Below are 23,004 nucleotides of genomic sequence, written 5' to 3' on the forward strand. Positions count from 1 at the left end.
GACTAATTTATGTAGGAGCTCTGGTAAAAGCCTGAGCGTCAAGTGTTCCTCTCAACCTGAGCTTAAATCTTGAAATTTCTACGCGGCTACATTCAATTGTCTTGTTTCAGTTTGGATAACTGGTAAGCTTGAGAAATTTAGTTTACCAAACACGCAGATAGGGTGGAACACTATTTACGAGAGAAAATGACCATAATCTCTTGAATTTAACACTGAGAATAGAATTAACGTGTTTCCAAAATTTAACGACGTCCCATTTTCACGCTGTAAGTCTCGCTAAATTACATTAGCTTTTCAACTCGCGACGTAAATTGATATTTTGCCTTAAAACCTTCAGAAATTGTTCGATCTCGGTTTTCAGGATTATGTAAAATCGAGAGAATTTTTTTTTCCTTCATTACGATTTACCCTTGTGTACATGATTTATATTTGCACTGATACAGCTTATTTTGACATGCAGCAAAGTTGATCTTTGATTTCGCTTAGTAGGTCATATCCGCTGGTATATGTTTTGTATTTTTTCCTACATTTTTCGCATGACAAGATCATCTCTTCAAAGGATCTAGAATTTTTATTCAGGATTTTTGAAAAGATTAAGGCCTGTTCTACGGCCTTAACTGTGAATGGCTTTGGAGTCAGCTTTACTGAGCCGTTTCTTCATATTTCTTTTCCGACTGTTTCTCTGCCATCTCCGGCAATTCCGTGTAACCGTCCTTGTAGTACTTCATTTCCTCGGCTAACCCTGTTTTCTACTTGTTCAGCAGTAGCTACAACGCCAATTTGTTTTCGTCCAAACGCATTCCTTTCAGACTGCTCGGCTTGTGCAAAGGTTTTCCTCAACAACAACTGAATGAAAGCCACGCGGAAATATCTTATTCTAACAGCGTAAATCAGCGGATTAAACAGCGAATTCAGTACGGGAAATATAGTAACAAGATCAAACATGATATATTTTACATTAACAGGGATGGTTCTTCTACTCATATTTTCCCAAATCTCTTGTAACCTGACGTACTTCGGGGAGATCACGAAATGGAATATTTTGGTTAAACCAATTTTATGCTTCGCTAGAGATACTTTCGGCACCGAAACGTGTGTGTGTGTGGAAGGGAGGGGGAGGGGGGGGGGGGGGGGGTCTGAGTCACCGTGCTTGTTTTCACGCCATGTTCAGATGACTTTTGGTAACCTCCGTGCGCAACAAAGAAGCTCGATTATTTTTCATTGCAGCGTGTTCTTTGTCACACAGTTTGACTTTCTTTGATTGTTTATTCATCTACGTCCCAAGACAAATGTCTTAAAGTACCCTGCATTTTTTAATCCTTTAAAGGAAACATAATTTGGACATGCGTAGCCAGTAGCAGTCATAGTAGCCATAGATTTCTGCTGTTATTGAGGATATTGTTCTCATTGAAACTGAAATAATACGTGGGAGTTGCCTTGGGGACGAGGCGGTGGTCGGTCCCCCAAGCAACCTCTCCTAGATCTTCCACTTACAGACAACCAAAGAAATAGCGGACATCCCAACCTGATGAAACAGGTTACTGTTAATTTTTGTGCTCAGTTCCACTCCCAAACGTAAGAGGAATATCGACTAAAGGCATTTTCGAGCAACAAAATGTAGCTATATGCATTCTGTGTTCAATGGCATTATCCTATTTTCATTTGGTGGCTAAAGCATAAGCACTTTACCAGGTGCAGACCTCTGAAGGGTTTAGGGTGAAGCATTCAGAGTTTTCAGTATTCGTGTTCTACGGTGTGGTATACATAGTGGTGTTATCCTATGCATAGATTACAAGTAGTCCCTCTTTCGCTTAGTCTGTGGAGTGAGACCGTAGAGAGACTCTACATAAACCGCGAGGAAAAAATGACCGCGTGAAAATCCTACTTTCGCGTGCTTCTCGCCACCAGGAGTTCGCGCGGCCATTTTGTTTTTCTCGCGGTTTTCTTTCGTGTCACGTACGACGGACTAACCGGAAGAGGGACTTGAAATCTGCTGTCCAATGATATGTGTAGACTTACATTAAAGCTCTAAGAGCCCTCTTTCCACTGGAAGAGTACTAATATGTAAGCTGACATTTCTTTATGGCTCCCATTTCCAGGTCTCTGGCTTTAACCCCCCTTCCCCACTTCTAACCGCTACACGAGAAAATGGCTGACCCCCACACCATAACGTCATAGCCCAGCACTCCATGGATTATGAATGTTCCCTAATTAACATGCAAAGGGAATACAAAAAATTGACAACAGTTTTCTCTGTTTGGTATATTTTACTCGGTTTATTTAAATGTAACTCTTACAAATTTCAAGTACCTTTCCAACTTCGTTCCCAAGGCTTTTCTCTTGGAGCCGTGGGAACGAGGTCGAGGTACACGAATCTCTCCCGTCGGAGTATCTTTGCATATCTGGCGCGGTTCAATCTCTGACTCAGGTGCCCTTGGATTCGACCCAGACCTTCAGAATGTAGTAAATAAAGCCATCTTTACACAAGTTTTATCTAACGGTTTGATTTATCGATAAGCGAAGGATCTCTTATCCGTATGTTATTTCGTTACTCATTATACAATGTAGTTTTAAGTCAAATCTGGTTGCTCAATGTCTGGAATTTTCTCATTTACTTCTATCCGTGATTCGTCTTGGGGAGGAACTTCTTCACTCAGTACCAGGTCTCCTGGTTCTTTTTCTTGCTGAGCAGTTTCAGTCTCAGCATCATGACGAGGATTGTCTTGTTCCTGTACGGTTTCTTGTGGCATGATTGGTTCCAACAGTAACTGCAAGCTGCTAACATCAAGGGAACTGCTACAATTCAAACCCCTCAAGGCTGAGGTCGGAAACAAGGCTTCTAAACATCGGCTCATGTATGGTACGAGCTGTCTTCCTAACACTTGACAAAAATGTGCCAGGGTGGCTCTTTCTGTTTCGTTGAGGGCTGCAGCTTCTGTTCTGTAAAAGAAAGTGAAACAGACAAAAGGTTTGGCGACCTCGTGAAACATCGTAACATGGTTTGCAACAAAGAGAAAATCAAATTTTTACAAAATGAAGCTAACAATGCCCAATTTCTCTTGTGAGACGCGCCCTCAAGCAATTATTAATAGCAGTTTTTCTTCAAGAAGTATCCATTTTCGACTGGTTTTGTTGAATACAACTGCTCTTTTTCTCCGCATGCGCGTCTCATAAAGATAGTATACCTTGGTCTACTTGGAGTGGGTCTCTACTGAGTGTTGTTAACCAAGAACAAAGCAATTGTTATAGTGGACAATTATCATGAACGTCAACGACACAATAAACCGATAGAAATTGAAGCAAATATACGTAACGGACGCTAAGACCGGGAAGACACTTGTGATGAAGTGGCCAGCGTAAAACTGGTAAAGTAGATGTAGCTAGTGACCATTTTTTCCAAAGCGCAGAGCATAACAAAACAAAGCCAAAGCCATTTCGGATAACTAACGGTAATCTAAAATATACTGTTTGTTTTGTAATAAAGGGTGAATTACAAAGAGCTATCCACGCTAAACCTGTCAAATAAATTCAGTAAACCATTTAAATTAGATTCAGTTATTGTATTACTACCATAGTCTCTTGATGATGAAGTTAGTAAGGTATTGGTTGTAAACAGATTTCTAGCCTTGTATTTTTTAACAATGTCCGAGAGAAGGTTTAATAGCTTACCTATGAAAGGTACATGTAGTTTGTATGATAACCTTGAGTGCAGACTGGACACTATCGGTAACCGCTGACACCAAAGACAGCGGGACACAGTGCCTCAGTCTGTTGAATGCTGTGAGTACGTCGTTAGTGAATGTTGCCAGAGGAGGATGTTGCAGCAATTCAATTGGAGGATAAAGCTCTTCGGGCTGTAAACAAAACATCACTTTATATATCTTTTTCCATCAAGGTATGTGCTTAACCCAACACTGCGTTCAAGGTATTACTTGCCCTCCACCTGTTTAACGTATCTCCATACATATTTTCCGGATCACATCTAATATTTTTAACCAACTTTTAACCTCTGTCCTTCGCACAGGCACAAAGGGTTTTTTTCGTGCAACAGTTTTTACAACACTCGCCCAAACCTCTCGGGAGGAGAGAAGCTCTTAGCTGACCAGTCCTCCCTTAATCAGATCGAAGTGAAAATTACACTAGTAATTAAAATTAGACTGAAGTTTGCTATAATGTATTTTTAGGGCAATTGCAATAACTATGAAAACGATGACCAGAAAAACAGGAGATCAGTAAAACGTGAATTTTGTGGGAACCAGATTTACTTATACAAGAATAAAACAATTCTGTACGTTAACATTCTCAGCCGTAGATTTTGGAAATAATGTACGGACTGAAAGATGAACCAAAGCATACCCAAAATGTGTCTAAAAGTTATGTTTTTACGCCATGAAAAATTTGTTGATGTTCTTTCTTGCGATCCAAAGAATGAAATGTTTTTTTTCCTTAAGATCACTCTCAGAACAATTTTCAGGTAATTTTCCATTTTGAGAGGTTTTACAAAAATTCTGAAAATCACTCCATAGATTTTTTTTAAAACGTTGTAAATAAACGTTACAAAAACAGAAAACATATTTTGTTCTGAAACTGTCTAACTAATGGTGCGACATATGTAATACATCAATACACATCTTGTTAGATGTTTGGGTGTGTAGTATCGCTGTATATTTTTACGAGATGTGCCGTATTTTGACGAGATAATACAAACAACGAGTAAAAATATAAAGCGATAAGACACACCAAAACATCTAATAAGAGATTTATTATCCAACTGCTGTAGTCAATAAATTTATCAATGAAAGAGGGAGAGCGTGAAAGTTTTGCGAGCGTGCGCCGACCTGTACGGCAAAGAGGTTTTCTACGGTACGGTACGGTACTGTACTGTTATTTGGACGGTATTCGCTGCAGTTGGATAATAATAAGCAGATATATTCCTCTAACCCACCTAAAAAAACTGCTTATGTCATTAGATCATAATAGAAAAACAGATCACAAGACAGCAACAGAATTCAGCTACCTTTGCTGTTGCTGTGGAAAGCATTGTGGATGTGACAGTAGAAGGAACTGGCTGGAGTGAGTACGACTTCATGGCTTCGTTAAACCTTTATTCCACACGCACACACAAAAAAACATTTTGTGGCTCACATGTAAGAAACAAATATTCAGCTAGAGATGTATAAGTTGACAGTTTGACTCATTTAGTTTACTCTGACAACAATTACTACCACCTCAAATTGCAATACCTTTCTGAAAGTGGTAACTCGCTAAAAGTGACGATAATTAGCAGTGGTTGTTAACCTTATTCAGACTGAAGGGGAGGGGGGATGCCTGCATTGATTCAAACCCTTTACAACGTCTTCAATATTTAAGTAAAAGCTACAAACTTTGCAACAAAATTCAAAGTTTCAGTGGGGTTCCAAACTCCTGCCAAACACCCTTTCCCAGTCATAGAAGATCACAGAAACCCCGGTCTCAATATGCTTAATACTTGGTGAAGATTGCGATCCTCTGATAGCAACCACCACAACATAACTTGATTTGAATATAGGTGAAATGTCAGGACAACCTTTAAAGGGTTGAAAAGTAATCTTTGATGGACTGGCATCCCATCAAGGGGGAGAAGCTATAGTCAAGTGCTGCCATCAATGAATAATCTGGTTCCTCCAATCCTTAGGACTGGATTGGAATCGACAGTTTATGCAAGGGGACATATTTGCATATTTTAAGGTGGCTCTAAGATTATGAAGCAGGAAAGAACACAAACCTGGTGGTGGCATTGTGCAATGCTGTATTGAACGACCGAAGGGCAGCAGTGTGGAAGAGAGGAGGAAGCAGTCCCCTGAAGTCAGCTCCTACTCGACTGAATGACAGTCCAAAGTACATGCACTGACCCAGCAGTGAGTCAAGACGAGACCCAACTCCACGCTCTAGGTCATTTTCTAAAGTTTTCAAAAACTGCTGAACCTATACATGTGTATGAATAAAACATAACAATAATCATGGATTTATGTTAAGAAATTTAATTTCAACAGCAGCTTAACACAGAAACACCTAGCACATTGTATATACGGACTATGCTGTGACATCTTCATGCTACATGGAAGTAGTCACATAGTTCTGTTTTATTCTGTAGTCATGCAAAAGAGCATTTAACTTGTTGGTCTTGTTTAATTTGTTGGTCTCACGGCTTATGTCAAGAAATCTTAAGAGTTGTTTATGAAACAATCAGACAAAATACTATTCTATACTATGCTATGCTATGCTATACTATGCTATGCTATGCTATACTATACTACATATAAACTTAAATTCCCTCAGAAGAAATACATGTACATGTATTTCTCAGTCATGTTTATGACATTTATTGAGTCCATACCTTCTGCACAATCCAGCAGTGGAACAGGTTACTATAAATTGGATTATCTTCATTTTCCATTGACAATATTGGATCATCATCAGAAAATATTGCTCGATACTGTGTAACAATATCAAACAGATGCACACGGCTGGTTTCAATTGTCTTGGTAATGTGATAATAAGGGTCTTCTGAAGGAATCGAAGCCAGAACACTTTGCAGCCATGCATCACGGGCCTGTAGGAACTGTGAGCAAAAAGGTGTCATACATTAATCATAATACATGTTCATGGGTTATTGAACAACAGTGAGCTCAAGATGGCTGAATATTGGTCAAAGTGACCAGTGGTGGTTATGAGCTGAGATGCAATCAAGGCCCATAGACACACAATAAAGAACGAGGCCAACATCCAGCCATCTTGGCCGAAGGATTTATCACATGGCGTAAAAAATGCAATGGTTACCGTAAAGGGTTAGGGTTCAGGTTAAAGGGGTGGATAAGGGATCCTGGCAGGGTATGGTAGGGTTAGGAACTGATGGGGGTAGATGGTGTGAATGTTATCTTTTTAAGAAACGTGCAAAAAGTGAAAAAAAATAATAAAATAAAAATGGTTGGAAATTTTTAACTACAATCCTGGCCAAAAGTCCTTGGGACACTTGACAAAATGGTGACGCATTGTTTTGAAGTGGGAAGCCATTATTTAATTTGCCAAGCCCCCCTCCCCCCCCCCCCCAAAAAAAAAACAATGTTGGCATAGTGGGTTGACTTCGGATGAATCAACATTGTGTTCGGGGTGGGGAGGAAGAGGTGGCAGAAAGACTATGCATGTATGTTATGAAAATTGCAAATCGTCAAAAGACTTTTGACCAGGATTGTAGGTTGAAACAAGGTTGCAATCATTCTGACCTAAAAAACAAATTGACCTATAACATAACATTATTATATTTATTTTGTTTCTAGTACTCTAGCTGTTATTGCAGTTGGCTCTGTGGTCAAATGGTCTTTTGTTTAAAAAAGGCATACAAACAAAGTGAAAGGGTCAACACATTTAGTACAATTGACCTTTTCATCTTATTTGCATATCAAACTGCTGATAACTGCAATACATGTACCAACCATTAAAATAATTAAAATTATTTTACAGCCTTTACAGATAAGACTTCCTCAACTGAAGGAGTAAACATGAACTTTGTCACATACCTTGATCCTTAGCTCAGATTCAGAAAACAGATCAAGTCTCCTGAGGTATCCTATTACACGTAAACAAGCAGGCAGCTGGATAGCTGAACGCAGCTGCTGCAAGAGCTGAGAGAGCATCAGCTTAGTTGATGACTGGACAACTTCTACAATGTTTTGAATAATGGGGATATTAGACAGCTTCTTTTCCAATCTGTGAACATACGATGAAAGTTCCAAAGCTTCTTCATAGTAACCATTTCGCACACACGAGTCCATAAGCTGTGAACAGAATCAAATAAGAACATTCGTCACTCAAACCCCATTGAAAACTATGTGTATTAAAACTATTGATTGTAGTCAGTTGAAAGATTCATACAAGAGTTGGACAAATTTCTTTATCATATTGTACACTTTAGTGCTGTCATACTGAAAGGACTGAATTTGATTTGTCAGTTTCTTTTAGTTTTCTACAGGCTTACTGTTATACTGTTAGTAACTGGGTAGCAAGCAGTCAGAATACTCATATTAAGCTGTAAATTTAGATGAGTACACTTTGGTATAAATATACAGTGCTCAATGCTAAAATATTAAAGCTAAGAGGCACAGTAATCATCAGACTCACCTGTGAGATTTCCAGTATCTCCAGCAACTGAGTGTGACGTGCTAACGTTAGAGAATTTAAATGACGACTGCAGGTGAAAACAAAAACAGCACTATTATCAACTACATCAGGAACACACTTAGGACTACAGGTCCCACTTGTTCAAAAGATGTACAATAAGTACTATACACTGGATAAATCACTATCTAGTGGATAGCATGGTTTGTTTCTCCAATTGACAACACTTATCCACTGGATAGTGATTTATATGGTGGATACATAGTGTTATCCACCCTTTGAACAACTGGCCCCAAGGTTTTACCTGGTGTTTATATCTTGAGCTGCCTTCATGAAATTGCTACATGTTTCTGAAAATGTTGGTAACTTGTCCAGCAAGGATTCAACGTGCTTCTCCACTGACATAAACTACAAGAAAAGATCACTGTCATATACATCTCTGCATGGATAAATTCCATCTGTTACTTGCTTTTTTATTATGTACCTTGGGATTCTAATACCTGGACCAATACTTTTTTATTATTGTACCTTGGAATTCTAATACATGGAAAAATACTTTGGGTTCACCAGTTTCTCAAATCATGACTGTGTTTGCTACTTGCTGAGGGCAACATTGTTGTGAAATTTGATTCGTAATAGTCTTAAATTCTTTGCTAATAACACCCAGTAAGCAGAATATAGCATCAACAATTATTTCTTTTATTGCATGCCATTGATACAATCATTGTACAGTCAAAGCTCTCCTTGCGACCACTCTTGTAAGCGACCAGCTCTAGTTACGACCACCTTGGTCAAACCCTGTTTGAACTCTGACTTAAATTTTGTAATGAAAAGCTCTCCTAAGCGACCACTCCAATAAGCAACTTTGACCACTTTGGATTCTGGGACATTTTGCATAATCTATTCACGTCTTATAAAGCCAGAGAAATAAGCACTAAATGATACCTCTACAATATTCTCCGAGAACTGACTAAATCTGAAGTTGCTTAGGTTTTTTTGACTTACATCATGGAAAATCTCCTTGGAACATTCTGCTGTTTTGATAAATGTCTTGTAGTTATGAAAAGCCAAGTGTTCAGTCTGTTCCAAAATCTGAGCCTTTTCTTCAGCCAGTCGTTCCGGTTCTCGACCTAGAATGCAAATAGTAGTACAATATTCACTGCCACAAAAAAAAATTGTTCAAGAGTTCGCCAACTCTTGCCTGATTACAGTGAAACCTGTATTAAGCAGACACCCTTGGGACCCTCACAAGTGTCCAATTAATACAGGGTGTCCGCTCTAAGTAGGGTGTAATATGTTGTGCAATAATACTTAATTATTAACTCTTTTGTAACACATTGTACGATCAAAGACTAGCAAAGTATAATGCCCAGTCAATCAATGCATCAATCTGGAATAATCACTTAGCTATATAACAACATCGCTGAACAATGTTAAAGGAGTCTCAGCTGAACCTTTAGAAGTAAAATGCCCTTGAAGTGTCCGCTTATTGCAGGTTTTGTGCAACAAAATGGCTTAATATTGGTGTCCACAACCGCTTAACAGAGGTGTCTGCTGAATGCAGGTTTATTTTATAGTAAATGTGGGATTAATGTTGCAGTTCCTAGGGAGTAATGCTTTAAATACCCCGACAAACACAAGCAATAAACATGCGTTCTATGGCGTAAAGGGGGGAACACCGCTCCGCAATCGGCGTGACAGACAAACTTCCATTGTGTGACCAAGTGCCAAAGTTATCTCCCCAGCGGTTAATTCCGCACTGGATCGGACAAGTCGGCGAGGCCAAAAGCTTGCGTGTCCTCGAAGCATAACTCTAAACGGCACTACGAGCTGACCTCCGGTCAGCATCGTGCTAGAGTGTAGACAGTTCTCAAGCCTTACTTATCTCCCCAGCACTACGAGCCGACTCCGCCGGCACGTGCTGGATCGGACAAGAAGAGGCATAAAAGAGTGCTAAAGAGCGCCACTAAATTAGCGAAAACGAAGCTTAGGGAAGTCACTGCAAAGCTAGTGACTGTACGTAAATAGCGTCATGCTCCATTAACTGCGCTTTAACGACTGACTTTAAAGCTTTAATAAAATTTTGGAACTTCAGCTGTTGTCCACTTAACAGAGGATATGGGATACAGGTTTCACTGTAAGTCTAAGGAGTAGACCAGTATTCCATATAGGACATGTTTGATTGACAAAACCCTATATTGAATTGAATAATTATGATTCAGACAGTCACAGGCAAAGTGAAAACAATGGTAAAAACTTCATCTGAATAAGTTTCAGTTCGTATTTTCATGACTGTACTAGGAATAGATACATATACATGTAATATTACTACATGTATTTGAACATTGCTATATTTTCCTGAGGTACTGTTTAGTTAAATCAAACAGGAAATGGCCATGATAATTTTTTTGCTAATAGAATGAAGATCAAAGGCTTAATCCCTGTAGCTTTTTTATACTGTACACTGTGTCCCTCACAACTGTCACAGGACATTCTAAAGATACAGTCCTGGTTGTTCAAAGTGGATAAAACCATCACCTGAATGAATCACTATCCACTGGATAGCTTATAGTTTGTTTCATCAACACTTAGCCCCTGGATAGCAATTTATCAAAAGGATAGCATTGTCTTCCCTTTGAACAACAGGGACCTGCATGTAAATGGCGTTCCTACAAGTGTATATACATATCTACAAGAACAGCAATCACACGGACACCATGCTCCATCAATGGGTTTTATATAGTAACAATCCATTTCTTAAGTTAGGAGACTTCAATGTAGTCCTAAAAGTTGTTTCTTGTTAACATCTTTTAATTTTTATGCCACCTTTGATGGTTTCTTTCTGTACATTCCTATTACAAGATCCCTGCAATTGGAGTACCTGCTTTTCAGCTTCCGACACGTTCAGATGACTCTGAAACATTCAATACCACTTTACTTACTTAACTTTTCCACACTAGAAGCACTCAACTCTGCAAGATATAAAGTGAAGTCTGGGCTATCCTTCCATGTTTCTGCAATCATAACAAATGAATGGCAATTAAGGAAGTTAAACTCATCTTGCTTATGGTATATTTCTCAACACTTGGTTGAAAACAGAGCACATTTAAAGCGTTCTTGCTGAGCTATAACAGGTAATATCCTATTAAACAAAGGAGGAATTTCTACTGGTGAAACTCAGTGGCTACCTACATGCTTACTCAAATAAGCTTACAGTTATCGATTCCAAGTGTACTGACCTGAGCTAAACACTATGTTTATTTTTTATGACGGAAATTTCCTTCGTTAGCACCTTACATAAAAACATAAACATTAATTACATATACCTTGAAAAGAATCTTTGAAAATGGTTTTAAAAAGACGGTCGTCGTGTAATTCTGCAGACTCCATTGCTGCCACTTTGGCAAAATCCACATAGTGCATTACATGATGTACTTCATGTAGCCAACAAGAACCGCTGGCCAAACTGTTACGACGAAGAGAAAAGAACATGGCGGAAAGTCAGATGTGAGATCAAGGAAAAACAACAACAAGTTTGGAGATATGGCGCTTGATGGAGAAGAGAGTACCCCGGTACCAAACCTGGCGCTGGAAACTATTGTGAAGCCAGCTATTCGTGAGGTAATGTCCTAATAAAAAGATCTTTTAACCTCTTTTTGGGGCTTAGGCGTAAGCTAAATTAGAGCTTTATAATACGAAAGTAAGCTTAAGCTTAGACGTTGTTAGCTTCTAGCGTCGAGCTCTAGCTTTTATAATAACTGCCAGTCAGTCGACTCTTTCCTGTAAACTATGGACATCTCCACCCCTGAGAAAGTTTGGTACCAGCAAAATCCCCATATAGTATTATTGAATTGGACGTCTCTATAACAGGCAGTGATAGCAAACTTTGCTTAAGAATGTTATGACTTCCTGTTGTTGATCACGGTCTCGTTACATATGTTACTTGAAACTACATCTAATAATTGATGAATAAATTTCAAAAGCATATTAATATCTGAAACCAGCTTTGAGAATGTAGTGGTGTCAAAGTTTTTGAACCCCTCACTTTCAAGTGGAATAACATGTCCAAACACTACTTCCATTTACAAAACCTCATAAACAAAATCAAAACATTATAATGTACACTGTACTCCATTAATTACCTTTATTTCCTCTTTTGTTTCAGATGGAGCCTTTTTTCGATAAACAAGCTGTTGAAAGTCTTAGAGCTGCTTTTGTCAAGGTGAAATTAGCTGTTTCATTTTTTCTTATTACTGCAGTGATTCATTAGGAGGGAATATTTAACAATTATTCCATGAGTGTGCATTGGATATGAGTTGGCTATAATCATCTCATATCCAACAAGTGCGAGTGGAATAATTGTTTTATCAAAAAAGCCCCCAATGGATAGAAAAAAATAAAAAGGCTCCAAAAAAAAAACACACGTACGCTTACCATATTTGTAGAGCATGGTATAATGGCCCATAACCCGTGATGGCTAAGCCAATGAAAACTCCTGAATTGCATTATCCAATGATCCAGTGTTTAATAAACAGAAACTATACTACCTATATTCTTGTTTTGATCTCATGGCCTGGTTAGTGTCAGGTTTCCCCCTTGTGTGGTTTTATTCATCTGGAATATTTGTAAGACGGCTAAAATGTGGTAAAGATAAAAGGAGATCCATTTCTTTTTTTGATGTCCCCATCATAAGCTCATGTAGATTCCATCAAGCAGCTAAAAGATATTCATATACCCTTTAAGTCTCTTTAGGTATTTCAGGGGAAGATGGCTGAAGTTTCAGTTTCAGTAACATACAAACACCCTTAGTAGGAGTGGCTGGAATCCTGGCTTTTAAACAGTCATTTATGCCATGCATGTTGGGGCACTTCATTGGCTTTAGGGTGGAGAATTGTAGGACTTGGGACACTCAAGGGGCAAAGGGCCAGATCAAGCATGGTTTTCCTCCTAGTTTCAATAACTTATTCATTGTGCTTACACATACCTGTTCATGAGTTCCACAAAAGAGCAAATTGCACTGAGCTATAAGCAAGTGTAACCTTCAGTGTTTAGAGGTACTGGTATGTGATGGATAATACATGTACATCATGAAAACAGTTTTTGCACTACGTGTTCAACCACTCAGCGCTTACATTTACTGGACTTGTCAAGCCATATATTAACATGGAAATCAAGATACCACTAACAAGCTGTTCTGAGAGTCAAGCTTCAGTGATGATGAGATTTCATTTCTGGGTAATTTAAAAAATGTGAGGTTAATTAAAGTGATTTCTTTTATCAGGCTGAAAAAGAGATCCCAGGACTCACACAACAAATTGTTGGAGAAATTTTAAAATCAGGTACATGAGTGTTTTACTGGAAAATATTCTACATTCAGGACCCAAACATTAAAACTTCTTCTGGGAAACTATATCTATGATCCCAGTGAGGATATTTATTAATGATGGCTTCATTTCCCACGTTTTCATACATGTCCTGCCAGGGCATGATCCTGGAGTGGAGCGCACCAACCATGAGGCCACCGCGCCTCCCCTTTACTGCATTAAGTCAGCTGCTTATTATTTAACAAATTTTGACCATACCCATATGTGGTAAGGACATCCTCACCATCTGTCATACCTATTAAATAAATATCCTGCAATATAATATGTTGTTTTCCATGTATTTAGGAAGTTTTGAAAGACTTGCCAACATCTTTCTGTACAATTACCCTTGTCCTAGCTGTCAATTTGTTGACAATTATTCTGCTCTAGTATGAGACATTACCTTACTTTAGTCCATGCGAGCTACAGACCCATCAGCTTACATGCAGTGCCAGGTGATATTCTGCATGATTGTGCTGGGTAATTGAAGGGGTGAGTGCAAAACCATGCTAAGTGACGATTTGGGTGAAAAAAAAATTTTCACGAAAGGGCTTGAATTCTTGCATGTGGTCTTCAATGTAATAGAAAAACATGGTCCTGTATTTTTGTCGCTGGTTTTTGCTTCGTTTATAAAGACGCCGCTAGGAAAACCGAGTGGTTTTTCTGCATACGCAATATCTCGAAAACGAAGCGAAGCTTAGCGGAAAAACTACGGGACATTGTTAAACATACCTAAACAAAACTGCATGCGAAATTTGGAGCGTTTTCGGCAAAGTTCACTTTTGATTAAAATACCTAGCGCCCTTTTCCCGCCGAGGTCTTCAAATAAACGAAGCCAGGCCTTTGTTTTGATAAACAGAGCCGATCCTTTGTTATAATAGCCAAGCCAAGCCTTTGTTATAAGTCGAAGTCTCAGCTCGGTTTATCATAACAAAGGATCGGCCCGCCACGTCCGCAAGGACTTTGATTTCACTTAGAAAGCAGCAAAATGTCAATTTCACGCAACATATAAGCTCAAAAATGTTGATTTTAGGTCAAAAAAGGTTTAAATGTTGATTTCACGTTAACGCGTGACAGCAAGGAGGTTGATTTCTCTTAGAAACGAGCAAAATGTCAATTTCACGCATAAGCTCAATGATGTTGATTTCAGGTCTAAATAGGTTAAAATGTTGATTTGACATTAACGCGTGACGTCAAGGAGGTTGGTTTCACTTAGAAACCAGCAAAATGTCAATGTCACGCAGTGCATACGCTCAATGATGTTGATTTCAGGTCTAAATAGGTTAAAATGTTGATTTTATGTTAACGCGTGATGGCAAGGATGTTGGTTTCACTTAGAAACCAGCAAAATGTCAATTTCATGCAGCGCATAAGCTCAATGATGTTAATTTCAGGTCTAAATAGGTTAAAATGTTGATTTCACGTTAACGCTTGATGGCAAGGATGCTAGTTTCACTTAGGAAACAGCAAAATGGTAATTTCACGCAACTTATAAGCTCAATGATGTTGATTTCACGTGAAAACGCGCTATAAATAGGGCTGACAGATTAACAGATTAACCCTTCTCTGCAACGTACGGGTCTCCATACATCTGCATGTCCGCTGATCCCAGAAGCTCAAAACACTACAAATCATGCCGGTTTGAAATAAGATCAACGCAACCTGGATCACAGATCTATGTTACAATCGATCGCTACTTGTTGGCCATTCTTATGTTTAAACAATCTAGTTACCAGTTCGAGAAACGTCCGCAGAACGTGATCGCAATGCATGCCGGGAGGGGTCTTTACACTTCGTGCGCGGGAAAACATGGCGGTCGATACAAGACAAATTTTATCACTCTAAAACCAGTTCTCGCTTTCCAAACTTTGACGCTAGCAACACTTGGCAAATGGGCCACGACTCACCAGAGGGTATTTTTCTTGGGCAAGAACTGCTCTTGGACTTTGCTGCCTGGCTCGATCTGACTTCAAACGCCGATAACACGATTACGGTATATCAGCTGCCTTCGAAGTTTCAGAACACATTTTGATTCTTTAAAACATGCTGATGACTTACGGGTTTATCGAGACTTTATGATGCCTCTCAGCCACCAGGCAGGCATACAAGGTACTTTAAAACAATGCTTAAGATATTAGTTGACAGAGCTCTAATGCGGCACATCTCTTTTTTTGTTCGATGAATTTCATTTGACGCTCGATTGATTCACGTGTTGTGCTCACGTCACAATAAGCGATGTAAACAATCTGTTCCCAGATTTCCGCTCTATATATGCTGTGAGATTTGATTTTGACTTCATACACTATAAACAGTCTGCCTGTTTGCTGTTCAACAAATAAACTCCTAAAGACATGGCTAGGAAAAGCCAAGTATTTTTGCATACGTTATAACTCGAAAACGAAGCAAAAACCAGCGACAAAAATACAGGGCCGCATTTTTTTATATTACATTGAAGACCACATGCAAAAATTCAAGCCCTTTCGCGAACATTTTTTTTTTCACCCAAATCGTCACTTAGCCTGGTTTTGCACTCACCCCTTCAATTGTTAAATATACCTGGTACAGTGACATTTTAAGATTCAGGTTTTGTTTAGTTGTACAGTAAACAGTGGTGTGATTTTAGCTCATCTTGTTATTACCTAGCATCTTTATCAGTGAACATGAATGAAGTCCTGCTCCTCTGTGCTGCACAGAATAGTGAGGGTGAGTTTACCAGTTGCTACTCAAGATATTCATTTCCTGTGCTTTAACCTTTAACCTTTAACTACCCTCCCCCCCCCCTTACCAAACAAAAGTAGACAGCTATCCTAATCAGACATTAAGGCTTGCTCACTTAGAGTCTGTATAGGAGGTTGGTTGTTTTCAAATATTATTTGAAGTCTGCTCTTTCTAAAGTCAAATTGACCTTTTGCTTCATCAGCTAGTCATATTTCCCATCATCTCCAACAAAAAAATGTTTTAAATGGAACTGCTTCAAAACAACAAGACAAGGACATCATAGTTACATTTACCATTAACCCAAATTTACGATTAGCCAATAAAAAGCCATGTCTACTGTCCTGATTCATGTATCCTGCAACATCAAGTTGCTGACCTGGTATGGCTACAATATCATCCTCACTTGTCAGAATCTGGGTACAGTAAATACCTAGTTGTACCTCGTTTGGTCTTCCCATCAGTATTTTGATGAGATAGAAACCATGGCTCGACCAAACTCGCCTGATATGCTGCCAAACCGTACCAGAAAGGTATGATTAGGTACAAATAGAATATGTATTGTTTAAACAAACTATCACTATGTTGTGTGTTATTCTTATACAGATTATGAGTTCAATGTACAAGAAGAAGAGTTCACTGCACTGTTGAAAAAAGCTAAAGGTAAATTATCAATTACTACTATGGTAACCTATTTTGCAATGAATAGCCATGTAATTTGTTGACCAAAATAAGTGATCATTTGTGTGATAGCAATATTCTATCAATCTGTCAAACTAAACCTCCTGGAGAGTGCTAGAAAGTGTTGCAAGCCACCTTGATGACTTTCAAGATCTTCCTTAAATAGGCCACAGAAACTGGTATGCAGTCAACAAGCCACCATTTGTTACTTACATCAGTATATACTTGGTTCTGTCAACAGGTGGTTTGATGGAAAAATTGAATAGCTTGCTTAAGTTTAAATAGGCTTGATACAGACTTTAAATTAAATCTAAACTACATGTACAGTTTTATTGGTGGTAAGTTTTTTCTAAAGTATTTGAAAAGCTGCCATTTGGTTAGATATCTACATGTACTAACTAGTATTTTTTAAATAGTGAGCCAGGTTATTATGATTTAAGTGATCCTTGAATATGTCAAATTATAGTCACACTCTTTTCACTTGTTTACAATGGCTGTAATCAACTGGTATAATAACTGTGCCCAGTAATGTATTGTGAATATTTTTTTGTAGACCTGAAGTCCATATTAGCAAAGATTCCAGCTGAAATCTCCAATAGACAAAAGTTTCTACAAACTATAAAGTAAGTGGGAAATAGGAAATGAAAGGAGGTGTTATAAATCATTTATTACTAAATACCATAGTCAGGCAGTTTGTCTTTGATATTACAATAAACATTAAGGGCATAAGGTTTGTGCTTCATCATCCAACACGACCTAGAATCACACCACTTGATAAAATCTGTGATCACATTATTGAATGCATACATGCTGTTTTACACATATTAGGGATATTGCAACTGCTATAAGGGACCTGCTAGATGCTGTAAATGAGGTTTTTAAGAAATGTCCAAATGTGGGAAAGATGTCACAGTATAAAGAGGTAAGTTAATACTCCTTATAAGGGCAGGCTAAAACTCTTTCCTCCACAGAGGCCTGTTTTGTGCTGCCTAGACCATGTAGGATGGAAGAGAGAAAAAAAAGGTACAAAGGGAAAGTTTCCTTTGTCCCCATCCCCCAGCACCCTCCCCCTCCCCTTTCCATCTCTTCCTCCGCTAGGGAGTCTGAGGAGGAGAGCAAAGCTACAAACAATGCTTATAACTCATTCCTTACATGTACATTTCAGCCCTGTGAGCTGTATATTATTTTTGTTAGTTTAATATGACTTGTGTTGAGCTCATTTGTTTGGGTACCGCTTGCATTCATTCAAGCACTTAAAATAATTAATTCTATTAAATCTTGAAAAGCAACTAGCACTTTGTGTAGCTAGCAAAAGTGCTCTTTTGAGTTTTATTAGCAGCTACATGTAAGGAAACAACTTCTGGTGGAAACTTTTCTAAAATTTCAAGATCATTCTTTCTAAGAAATGTCAGTGTGAAGTGAATACATTTTACATCCTTATTATAATGTTACAATTTTGTCCCTGCAGGGTCTGGAGCGAAACAAAAAGGAATTTGTCAAGTACTCCAAAAATTTCAGTGATACTTTAAAGCAATATTTTAAGGATCAAAGGTTAGTTTTGATACATGACCAATGGTTGGTTCAAACCAAGAGACATCAAGGTGCCAGAGAGGACTGAATAAGGACTGAATATATATACATTGTATGTCAGCAGAATGTGTTTTTTTATTAATTTGTTACATGTTGAAGTAATCTATTTGGAGCCTGGTAATGTGACAGGCTGGGAAAATTGCTACTCCACTGGATAGTCCATCACAATAATACCCAGGGCAGCATTTTGTCAAATTCACTGAGAATTGGCCAGATCTCATTACTCTTGGGTACAGAAGAAGCATTGAAAGTTAAGTAACTAACTCACCAACACTCCACCGTGATGCAAATTGATCTCAAACCTCAAACTTCGGCAGGGATTTTTGTGTAAGTGGTTGTAAAAAAAACTTTTAAGAGACTGAGATTAACCCAGATTTTAACAACATGCTAAGAACACACTCCTGGCTGGGAGTCACTAGAGGAAACCTTTTTGATAACTTTTTCAACAAAAACTATGAACTGTGGAAAAATGTAAAACTTCAGTCTTTACAGCACAATAACCAAATACTTTTAGGGACATATTTGATCATAGACGATGAGCTTGTCTTGTTGCAGAGCTCATTGCAGAACATATTCGGTTGTTGTTGTTTTTTTTTTTCCAGGGTTACTGGTAGTTTAAGAAAAACAATATTAAGAACTCAAATAGTTAAAAAATGGTAACTTAGAACATTTCAGGCTAAATTGCAAAAATGACACTTAGTACCGTCAACCCGACTCCGTTGATTATACATTCAACAGAGGAAAGAGTGGAGTGAAGCAAAAATTCCTTGGCAGTTGCACCGCCGAATCAAGCTGTCTCTCACAAAATCCCACTAGCTGCATGAACCCAGCTGTAGTCATTCGATAAAAATCTACATCGGAAATCAATCGATATCAATCGATAACAAGAGCTGACTGCTATCGATTGATATCGGCAATCGATAACAATCAAACTCACGGAAAAATTTCCTTATCGATTGCTATCGATTGGCAAAAATCAATAGTAATTGAGAATTCCTTTCCTCAGGAATGTCAATTGTTATCGATTGAAAAAAAATTGACAATAACCACCCGGACTATTCAAAGATGATTTTGTTATTGTGTAAAATAGTACTTGGAACAATACGAGACAGGACTTCATCTTCAGCATTTTTATTGACGAGACATGACCGGATAAATCGCTATCCCTTGGATGGAACCATGCTATTCCCTTGAGAGTGAGTTATCCTGTAGATAACGTTATGCACCTTTTGAACAACACGGTCAGGTCTTTTGGGGTCTAAAGCAGGATCTTGGCATGATGTAAAGATGTAAAGCCCAAAATGTTTTAGTTGTTTCTGTTCTTGTTTTTCTGTCGATGATTGTAAAAGATATGCAGGCTATGATAAAGTGACTCAATAAAACCATTACAGACAAATTTTGTCAAACATTTTATCATTGTAACTTGTAAAAGGACAAAAAATAATTTCCGATAACAATCGATAATAATCAATTATACCAATCGGTGAATCAATTGCTATCGATTGCTATCGGCAATCGATAGCAATCGAACTCACAACTTCTTTTGTTCATCGATATTCATTGACTGCCTATATCGATTGTTATCGATTAATATCAATTATCGGTTTATTGATTGACTACGCCTGGATTTACGCAAACCTGACGCTCTGACCTTTGGTCAACCTTGCCTCTATTCATTTGCATAATAATCACAAACTCAGAAATATGTTAGCAGATCTGCTGCCCTTCGCTCATCACGTTTTATCGCTGTGTAGAACATGTAACATTATACACTTACAGTGTAGCTATGCTTGTTAATTAATGTCAGCTGTTCAATTCATTTCACCGTACAGAAATCATTATGTTGTTGTTGTTGTATTTTTCAGGTCAGAAGCAGTGTACGTTAGTGCCAATCGACTCATCAACCAAACAAACCATATTTTGTATATGTTTAAACTCGCTACAAGCCCATGATTCCTTTTTGTAGACAAAGCACTGTTTAGAATTCACCTGTTAAGTACTTAAAGAGAGGTCAGCCTTTACAGAAATGTACAGTGGTTTGAAGTCTCTTTTTTGTGTCAATGATATCTCCTAAGACAAGTAGACTGTTAGCTCTAGTGGTAGCTAATCAGTATAACCAACCCACTGACTACTGAGTATGATGTAAATCTGTTTGGCTCTACAGGGGAGGCCTAATTAACAGACAGCACCTGCTGGTGGTCAATCTTTAGAAATGGCATCAATCTGATTCTCGCTAGTTCTCAGTGAAATAAAACTATATAAAATATCTTAAATATATTAACTTATCTGTAAAATAAACTATATGTTCTTGATAGTTAGTGGGTTATGCTAAAACAGTTAGATGACTCAGTATCAAAGCCGATAGAAACCGAGAGCCATGTCGGAGTGCTATTACTGTGGTATACCCAGGGGCCCCTATTCAGACATTCGAATTTTAATAAAACTGTTTCGTTACTATAGTAGTCATTGTTTTGTGTCGATCAAAATGCTCGAAAAAACTCACGCCGCCTTCTTTCGCTTTCTCTCGCCGCGCTTCTCCTCTATTTTTTTCGCTCGCCGTTTTTCGCACTGCGCCCCAACTAACTGAACGCCTGGTAGAGGCTATCTGTTTGACGAATGTTAGTGCTTTCTTAGACAATCGGATGGCGAGTTTGACAGTGGTCAACCACGGAGTGATACAAAATATTCTTCAGTAGTGCCAAACCGCACAGATCTGTGAATTTATAGGGCAAGCCTGTAAACCATTATTCAAAGAGTAAAAGGGAACTTTAGCGAAACCGACTCTAGAACCCAAGCTACATGTAAGTCCCTCTCTCTTTACAACAACATTTTGCTTACAGCTGTAATCGTTTTGAACGATAGATGTGGAATAAAAGCTTTGTATTCTTCCCAACGAATGATCTCAGCTCTCCTTCGTGGTTTTGGTATTGTACGTTCGTGTTGATTTAGACTCCAGTTTCATGTTAAAAGCACTCAATTAAATTCTACAATTCCTGATTCAACGAAAAGACGGTGAATTTAGTCTTCCTGGCCTCAAAGGGCATACAGGAGAGTTATTTCCTTTTATTTGAGCTACGATAAGCCTTGTGGAAAGCTAGCTCTAGGACAGAATTGTATCACTGAAGATTAGTGACGAGTCAAATTCTGTGGCTGTGTTTTTGCGAATCCAGACTGGATTATTGAAATTGAATCTCACGTTAGGGCCGCTTTTTCGCTGAAATATAGAAATAAATGACCGATGTGAGTGCTTTTCATGCTCTTGCGGCAATGATTGGCCAATTTAACCCACAGTAAATTAGACATGGTGAGGTCATTTAGGTGAAATCGCAGAGGTTAAACATGTCTAAATTAGCGCCGCAAGTCAAATGATCAATTAAACCTGAAATTCTAATTCAGCTTTGTTTGGCTCGTTCGACCCATTTGCAGTGACTTCAAACGACTTGTACAAGCATGTTAGGCTTCTTTTAAGAGTACACGATGCAGATAGCGGCCGATAGCGCTCTCAGTACGACATGCCCATAATTATGTACGGTAATTCTGACCGATTTTCCAGAAACATGCCCGCTATTTTGGTGCAAAGTCTTAAAACGATTTTCATAAATGGTAATTTTACTTGTAAAATAGAGCTGACAACTTAAGGTAATTCCTCTGAAATAAACGTGACGATAGATTTTTGTTCAAACTTTGTCCACTGAATATTTGTCATATGATAACTTTAATTTTGAAATAAAAAAGGGGGGTGCCCATGCTCATTAAGGAGCAGTGAGGCATTGAAAATCCCTCATTTTGGCATTATTTAATGTTTATTATAAGGACGCATTCCCAGTAACTGTAAAATGTTTGTAAGCCCGGACTCATAAGAACACACATTAAACTACAGTCAATACATTGTGTCGGACACAAATAAACATTTTAAGTTTGATTCAGACAGAAAGCTAAATCCTTGATTAAAAATTTGAACCAATTTTCCTGACGTGGTTACCGACTGCAAAATAGAAAAGACCACAGTGTATCTGCTATTTTTCTTATTTATTCAATTTTCAGCAATAGAAATTAGATCAGTCTTTTCTCACGCAAAGCTTATGATTAATTGATTACAGTGACTGGAAAAAAATTGGGGTGCCCGTGCTCGTTGGTGAGCTAGAGCCATTTTTCAACTGACAGAGCTCAATATCAAGGCAAATCCGTCATGTTTTCAATCTGCGCGTGCACGAGCGCGCGCTAATGACGCCATAAATTATCCGCAGTAAGGATGCGCGATGCAAATGTGTGGAATGACCTTAAAGCGTTGCATGGATATCACACGTGTATCATTCCTGTAGTCACGCTATAAGGTAGGTAAAGTCTGCATGCGAGCCAAGTGGCCCATCAGGCCGGAGCATATCCCGGTTTCTGTAGCATGAAGCGACTAGGAGTATTTCTACTCCCCCCTGGATGGGATGCTAGTCCATCGCAGGGTTACCCCCAGCATTAAGTTCGCCGGTACCCATTTATACACCTG

General features: G+C 38.5%; 2 protein-coding genes across 2 annotated transcripts; one reads left to right on the forward strand and one right to left on the reverse strand.

Moving 5' to 3' along the window:
- Nucleotides 1-1,132: 1,132 nt before the first annotated feature.
- LOC145492989 (conserved oligomeric Golgi complex subunit 8-like) lies at nucleotides 1,133-11,646 on the reverse strand. The gene is made up of 11 exons (XM_081472387.1): nucleotides 11,481-11,646; nucleotides 11,097-11,168; nucleotides 9,160-9,284; nucleotides 8,459-8,562; nucleotides 8,158-8,224; nucleotides 7,557-7,814; nucleotides 6,377-6,601; nucleotides 5,765-5,964; nucleotides 5,018-5,102; nucleotides 3,670-3,854; nucleotides 1,133-2,940 (listed from the first exon to the last, which is right to left on the reverse strand). The coding sequence occupies exons 1-11, from the start codon at nucleotides 11,644-11,646 to the stop codon at nucleotides 2,571-2,573; spliced, it is 1,857 nt and encodes a 618-aa protein (XP_081328513.1). The 3' UTR covers nucleotides 1,133-2,570.
- On the forward strand, nucleotides 11,610-21,306 carry LOC145493016 (programmed cell death protein 10-like). Its single transcript, XM_081472422.1, has 9 exons — nucleotides 11,610-11,775; nucleotides 12,320-12,376; nucleotides 13,436-13,493; nucleotides 16,161-16,220; nucleotides 16,839-16,895; nucleotides 17,467-17,536; nucleotides 17,742-17,835; nucleotides 18,382-18,464; nucleotides 20,369-21,306. The coding sequence occupies exons 1-9, from the start codon at nucleotides 11,698-11,700 to the stop codon at nucleotides 20,454-20,456; spliced, it is 645 nt and encodes a 214-aa protein (XP_081328548.1). The 5' UTR covers nucleotides 11,610-11,697; the 3' UTR covers nucleotides 20,457-21,306.
- The last annotated feature ends 1,698 nt before the right edge of the window (nucleotides 21,307-23,004 follow it).

This window comes from Orbicella franksi, chromosome 7 (assembly GCF_964199315.1).
Source record: "Orbicella franksi chromosome 7, jaOrbFran1.1, whole genome shotgun sequence".
Classification (NCBI taxonomy): Eukaryota; Metazoa; Cnidaria; class Anthozoa; order Scleractinia; family Merulinidae; genus Orbicella; species Orbicella franksi.